The sequence below is a fragment of the Otolemur garnettii genome, unplaced genomic scaffold (genome assembly GCF_000181295.1).
Source record: "Otolemur garnettii isolate 467f Iridium unplaced genomic scaffold, OtoGar3 scaffold00025, whole genome shotgun sequence".
NCBI lineage: Eukaryota > Metazoa > Chordata > Mammalia > Primates > Galagidae > Otolemur > Otolemur garnettii.
Window position 1 is genome coordinate 5,773,659 of NW_003852420.1, and position 7,769 is coordinate 5,781,427.

General features: G+C 41.0%; 1 protein-coding gene across 1 annotated transcript in view; it reads right to left on the reverse strand.

The window, feature by feature from the left end:
* Positions 1 to 7,769, reverse strand: part of SNAP25 (synaptosome associated protein 25) — a 31,443-nt gene that overhangs the window by 22,235 nt on the left and 1,439 nt on the right. Inside the window, exon 2 of the mRNA XM_003788202.3 lies at positions 7,166 to 7,207. Coding sequence (XP_003788250.1) covers positions 7,166 to 7,207 — 42 coding nt within the window. The remainder of the gene's footprint in view (positions 1 to 7,165; positions 7,208 to 7,769) is intronic.

Sequence of the window (7,769 nt, forward strand, 5' to 3'; positions counted from 1 at the left end):
ACCCTGCTGACTGTGGGGCAATGGGCACCCTGCTGACTGTGGGGCAATGGGCACCCTGCTGACTGGCTCCGTCAGTGATGCCCTGGGGCAGAAGAAGGGAACGTAGCACAATCTCTAGGGAGGGGGGCTGGGAATGGGACTTGGTGTGGAATTGGAATATATGTAGTTAATATTGCACTCTGATTTTATATTTAGAAAATAAAAATGCCTGTGTTTTCGTAACACCAATCACAGAAAGCATATCTTTCAAACTCTTCTAGACTGAATTTTTCTCTCTGGCATAATCTAACAGAAAGCTTCCATCAGTGAATGGAGAAGGATGTGCAAGAATCCTGCAGAAATGGGGTGGGAGGGACAAGAGATTTGTAGGTGTACCAGGTGGCTTCACAAAGGTGGAGAAATACAGCTTAAAGGAAACTTGCCTTTCTATTTTCTCTTTATGGAGGGAAGTTCCATGATATTTAGAAAGGAGATTGAGAAGAAAAATAAGGGTTCTTTATTCTGAAATCTAAAATTCTGCACAATTACGTAGTGTAAGGAAGTAATTCCTCTGCAAGCTTCACTGCAGCTCTTTCGTGCAGAAGTCTTCAAAAGGCATCTTATTCCTTATTGTTCAAATAAACTTAACACTGCCTGAACCAAGGGCAGGAGGAGAGTGGGAGCTGGTGGGCAGGAGAGAAGGGACCAAGCTGCTTGCACCACTGGTACGGAGGAATCACCATTCCAGGAATTGCAACCAGTTTTGATCTCTCATTTTACAGAGCGACTGTTAGTGAATATCAAATGGCATAGCCTGCAGTTCAGATTAATTGGTTTTTCAAGAAAAGCTTATGCATGGCAGCTCCCAGAATAAATTCTAGAACAAGACCTCTCTCATAGCCTCATCTTGTTTTCCACTAGCTTGCTTTGAACTAAGAAAAACAAAGGTATTAGTAGAGGCCAACAGAGGGTCTGCAACAATATACACAGTATTTTAACAAATTCCAATAGTGCTTCTAAATAAAATAAAAAATGAAACACTGAAAATGATTTCTATGAGCTTCTATTAATCCATCATTTAGAGAATGTATTTGTTTAATTCTCTGGGAGTCAAAATCCTCCCTCACCTTTGAAAATGCTCTGACAGACTTTAGTGGCAAAGCCAGAATGCAGTTTGGAGAGAGACGGCCCAGGGTGACTTCAAGAGTTATTATTAATAGTGCAGATCCTGGGGCCAGACTTTGGGCTGGAGCCCTGGTGGCTTCATTTCCTGGCTGTGTGACCTCAATCAAGTGTCCTAACTGCTCTGGGCTTCAAGTTTCTCCTCTGTCCTACGGCATTAATAGTTAACACCTCATTAAGCTTTTATGTGAATTAAATGAATTACTGTGTGGAATGTGCTGGAATGGAGCCTGGGCTACAGTTAGGATTACATAAGTGTTTCTAAAATACATATATAATTCCAAAAATGCTAGGCAACCGAGAAATATCATCATTACCCAATATCATCAGAAGCTTCTAGATCACTAATTCTCAAACTTTAATGTACATATGACTCCCCCACAGATAGGTCACCTTGTAAGATTCTGATTCAGTAGGACTGGGACAGAGCCTGAGATTTTTATCGTTAACAAGTTCTCCAATATCTGCAGCTGGTTCAGGGACACACACAGAGTAGCAGGGTTTTAAACCCCAAAAGATATTCCAATTTTTTTCCTTACATGTAGAATGTGTTGTACATGAACTTTTGTCTCTATTTAGCCTGTACTTTTATTATTTCTTTCCCTTTTTCTGCATAGTGTAGCCATTCTTTTATGAGATGAAATTATAAAAAGCAGATGGCTGTTCATGTGTATAAGACAACGTGAGTTCTTGGAAGGACTGAGGCATCTCAGAGAACGCCTTGTCCTTGAGGGTTCAGTCAAGGCCATGCGTGGGACCCCTGGTTCATTCTATGGGGACAGTGGATGAGGAAAAAGTTAGTGATGTTAGCTTGTTCAGTCCGGCTCTCAGCTGTTCACACATTCTTGATATTCTGCTCTACCCGTTTATTTTTATATGAAGCCCGGCAAGCATTCACATTTGTCCAATGTGGCACTCCATGTTTCAGCATTAACATGACTCACAGAAGTGATCGGAGGGAGCCAGAGTCTTTTAGGTTGCTCTAGTTTGGGAGCAGGTCAGCAGAGAACTGCCCTGGGAGTCAGGAAAGCGGGGCTGTGCTTGTAGCTCAACCACTGACTAGTCATGAGACTACAGAAGAATCTTCTGACTTTTCAGACTCTCTCCCCACATTTAAGATGAGGGCAGAAACACCAAAAATGTGTGTGGCCGATAGGTCCATTCACTCACTCACTGGCTTATTCCCTCTCCCGTCATTCATTCATTTATTCAATAAATGTTTGCTCTGCCCAAGGCACTAAGTATAAGGGATAGACAAATGTTTGGCTTCTCGACTGTGCTTCTCAGGGTAGAAACAATTTAAGCAGGTGGGCAGAACTATGATCTAGGAGTCAGCAATTCTTGATTCTAGACCTATCTTTACTGTTGTGGTCCTCCTAGTGTGTGTCTCAGCTTTCCCCGCTGTCAAATGGGGACAGTAACCTTTCCTTCCCATAGTAGTTAGGAGCGCAAGGCCACAGGATGTGAAGCCTGTAGCGGAGGCTGAGCTAGGTTCAGAAGGAAATACATGAAGATACAGTATTTAATTTCGGTAGAATCCTGATCAGTAGAGAATGAACTGCTTTGCTTCCATAGATCCTTTTGCTTTTTGTGTAATTCTCAAGGAAAAATAATTCTCATAAGAGTTGCTGGTGGAAGGGAGGTTAAGTGCTGGGCATAAGGATGTACACTCCAAGGGAGGGGATCGGTGTGTTCCCACTTCACAGACACAACCTCACGGTGCACAGCACACCTTTTGGGTGCAGGACACAATTACAAGAGGGACTCTCCCTAACATATGTAAATACTGTAACCTAGTTGTTTGTGCCCTCACATTAACTTGAATTAAAAAAAAAAAAGAATTTACACTCTAGAATTCAGATCAACCTGGGCTTTCATTTCATCTCTGCCATTTAGAGCTGTGTGTCTCGAGCAAGCTACTTAGCCACTGTGGACCCCAAACTCCTCCACGGCAAAATCGAGATCAAAGTAGTTGTAAAAGGCAGCTATAAAGATTAAGTTACATACTAGAGGTTTGATGATAATGATGATGATAGCTCCAAGCTCAGTACCCAGCACATAGTAAGTTCTCAATAAATGTTAGAACTTACATGTAGCCCTGATGCTTTGCTGGTAGCTTCTATCAGAATACCTGGATTGTTCTTGGAAGCTCGAGGAGAAGGGCAAGGATGGGGACAAGATTTCAGGGAAGGAAGAATATTACTTTCTCTTGTTCCCTAAATAGCATTATGTTTTAGTAGCTGGGAAGTGAGAGGAGGTGGTTCTATTTTTGACTTAGCACAATTCTTGGGTTGTTTGAGACGGCTGGGAAAACCACAGACCTAAAAGCAGCGAGTGGAAGTTATAAGGATTTTTATTCTTTATTATTTCTTCCTTTTTCTTTTTAAATTTATTTCACTGTTTTAATTTTTAAAATTTGTACTCTTTTGCATATGAACTAAGACTATGTTTCTGCAACATTTGTAATCTTTCTTCTGCCATTCTGAGATGTCTTCCCTGAAGTCTGGCACATGTGAGATAAAACAGAACACCCCAGGAACTCCCTTATCTGCTGAGTTCCAAAGGACCCCACATCTGCATATCTGAAAAGAAATGTCCAACCTGAATCTTTTCCACTTTTAAGAGCAAATCTGGCATAAGGCAAACAGCTTCAGAATGCTTATTCTCTTCCTGTGGCTAAAGTGTCTTGAAAGATAAGTTGGTATTTAAAAGGAAAGACACTGAAACATTCACAAAATGTTAGCAGTTCAATTACCTCTCCATGAAAGTTGTGTTGTGCCCGTGAACTGGCCTGCCCCAAAGCGCTGTGGCTTTTGCTGGCTTAGCTTTCACACTGGTGTGTAGAATCCAATACTCCTCCCTTGAAGACACCTTGCATCAGACCCAGTTGTTCCTTCTTCTATGCTTCTAAGGCAAATATGGCCTTGAATTTGGAGAGCTATTTGTGTATCTGTTTCTCTGCAAGATATCAACTTAAATCTCCCCTCCTATCCTCAGAGTTAGGCATTCCATAAATATTTGTTCAAATGCATCTATGAAAAGAGAGTTCCCAACTCCAGGGGTTGGGAGACCAAGTGCTGTGGGAGTTCTAACCTTTCACCTCTCTATGGTGTTCATTCGGCTTTTCTGAGCTTTCACCGCTGCCCTCTGTGTAACTTTACATCGTCCTTGAAATGCTGAAAATGGCTTCTATTTAAAAGCTGGTTCCGGGCGGCGCCTGTGGCTCAGTGAGTTGGGTGCCAGCCCCATATACCAAGGATGGTGGGTTCAAACCCAGCCCCATCTGATCTGCAACAAAAAAATAGCCAGGTGTTGTGGCAGGCGCTTGTAGTCTCAGCTGCTCAGGAGGCTGAGGCAGGAAAATCGCCTAAACCCAGGAGCTGGAGGTTGCTGTGAGCTGTGATGCTACAGCACTCTACCGAGGGCAAGAAAGTGAGACTCTGTCTCTAAAAAAAAAAAAAAAAAAAAAAAAAAGCCGGTTCCTACCTGGACCGCACTGGAGTCTTTAGGTATGGTGCATTATATAATCCACTCGGGATTGTTTGCCTCAGGAAGCTCTCACAGGTTTAGCCACCTTTCCTGTCTCCGAGCCTGAGTTTCCAAAAGCATTCAGCTCAATTCAGATTATGTGGTGCTGATGAACCTTGGGATCGTGGGCAAGATCCGGGCATTTCAATGCTCAGATTTTATAAATGATTCCTGCCCTTGATGAATATTTAATGCTGGTTCTCTTTAAAGTGAATTTCCTTTTTGATTGAAATACAGAACATCATTTGAATAATCGATGTCCTAGACATCGGGGTGTTGGGTCATAAATATAAAATAACCCAGGAGGAATAAGAGCACATCAACCTCCTCTAATAGTGCCTTCCTAAGGACGGAAGTCTGGTAGCCTCCTCTCGCTGATTAGAGGTAGGAGAGACCTTCCATCCATTTTGTTCCTTGTTCTAAGATGCAGCTTCATGCTAGATTGAGGAATGCTTTAGAAGAAACAAAAACATATGATTGGAGAATCCTACTTCAATCGATAGAGCTTTTGAGATTTTTTTTTTCCCCTAGACTAAATTAGAGGAGACACTTGCTATCCAAGACTGGTTGACACTGCTTGCAGTTTAAGAAGACACATGAAAAAGAAGCGTTCGTGTCCCCGAGACTCGGACGGGCTATCTGTGTCACCACTTTCCATGGGCTGGGCAGCATCTTAATATTGCACAGGCAGGCAAATTGGTGACAGTTCTAGTATTTTAGAAATTTACATCACACGTGCATAAGTGCAAACAACAAAGAAATGTCAGCTTGGAGGTATGATTAAAGGCCATAAAGATATGTTATGATAATAATATAATAATATGCAATAAAGTGACTATGTCGGTTGACTTGTGGACTCCCCATGTGAGGAATATTGCTAACATTTGCTCCTTTCATTTTTTTTTTCTTATGAAAAATTGAGAAAGACTATGTCTAGGCTAGGAGCCTTCTCCAGCACTCAGATTTAGAATACATGCCTCCTTCTTGGTCCTCAAGTATTTCTACATGAGCAGCGTTCCCAGGACAAAGCAGGAGAACATTTCTCTTCATGTAGAGAAGGAAGATTGCTTTCCAGGACTGAGGGTCCCCTTGCTGAGCCTGCCTTCCCAGGGGGCCCAATTTGTGCTACCCTGCAGGCTCGAAGTGTCAATTATTTTTATGATGAGCGATCATGCTGTGTGCTCCCTACCCCAGCTCCCCCAACTTCCCCAGCCTCCTGGGGAGCTGAGGTTTGCTACCTTCTTCCTACCGCCCTGGTGGCATTTTGCATTTAGCCTTAGCCATATTTCATTCCTAAGTAAGAAGATGAAGCTGCAGAGTGAGGGAAGATGTTGGCTTCTGTAGGTGAGAGGCAGCTGCTTTTCCTTTTACCCTTGTAAAATTTATCTTTTTCCCCCTTTCATGTCATTTCATAAGCAATTACAGTAGCATGAGGTGAGTCGGCCCATTTAATCATTCCACTTGAGAAACTCCAAGATCTCAGAAAATGAGAATCACACACGAATTTATACATTGATAAGCAGTTTCAAAGCACAGCTAAAATGGCATCTCACTGAATAAAAACTATTAGGCTTGTTTTATTAGGTTAAGATAAATATAGTCCAACCCATTCTTTTTCCACTTCATCTCTCCCAATGGACAAGTTCAATTAATCCATTTATCCTTTCTTCCTGGTTTACCGCTGCTCTACCAAATTGGAATGAGTGGGGTTTACTGCAAATGCCCTTTTGATACCATTATTGCTCTCTGCCCTATTTTACCCATTTAAAAATAGTTTGGGATTCATTAACCATGCCTCGCAAATGGATGTTTAATCCAGAACCAGGAATAGAAAAGAGCTTCTGGTATTTATATTATCGGATTTGATATTTCCCTTTGTTAAAGACTTTTTTCCTATTTGTCCATAAATTTTAGTGACTAATTCTAAGTATAGCAGTCTCTAAAAATGGTACATGGATACATATTTTTAAAAGTCATCTCTGTGACTAAATTCAGATCAGAATGTCAAGATTAAATGAGGTTTATAGGCATCAAAGTAATTATAAATGAAGCTTTTGTTTGTTTGCTTGTTTGTTTTGCAGTTTCTGGCCGGGGCTGGGTTTGAACCTGCCACCCCGGGTATATGGACCCAGTGCCCTATTCCTGGAGCCACAGGTACCATCCTAAATGAAGCTTTTATATAGACAATTCCTTTGCATATTAAAAATTGCTCTGATTTGCTTCAAGTGATCCAGTCTTTTATAATTTCTTGGGAGCACTAAGTGGGAATTAACTATCCTTTTCTGTTTCCCAGTTTATAAAGGCAGCCTGGGTTTCTGGCAAGTGAGACACTGAATCTCCCTCATTATGTAGCTATGGGGCACAGTCAGCCTGGACTCAATGGGGTGATGGCTGAGGGAAAGGTAGCAGGGACTAGAAAATAGTATAGCAACCTAAGGGATTAGTTTCTTCATCTTAAAACTTAGTCACTCCTTACCTCTTCAACCAGCTGCAGCATACGACGGGTGCTTTCCAGAGACTAAGATTAAAAAAAAAATAAATAAACATTATGAGTGCAGGATCCAGAGGTCTTGGAAAGTCAGAAATACTTTCTTCACTTGAGCAACATGAGGGTCCCTATCACATATTCTTTTTCAGTTTGTAAGTAAAACACACCAATATTGTTCCATTTTGAATCTCTTAGTCCTATCAGACTTTCTACATGATTAGATTCCCTAAAGCAATTACATTAAAGCTTATCTTCATAAAATCAAAACCATATGAAGCTGATCTTGATATCAAAGACAAAGTAATCTGAAAAAGATAATTGTGCATGCTCAGAATACATGAAAAATTATCCCGAATGCTCAGAGGACTCATTTGGTCTCCCTGGGCTAGGAATATTGAATTTTAAACACTGCCATAATTTTTCATGAGTTGAGATGAATATAATAACATCAAATTTCTTATAAAGCACCATTGCAAGTTCTTATCAATATAAATTAAGCTATTGCCTAAGGGTGAAAAAAATCAAGCATGTTTGAAATAACTATCCTAGAAGAGACAGCTATAATAATTATCTTCATCTTTAGATTAAAAAA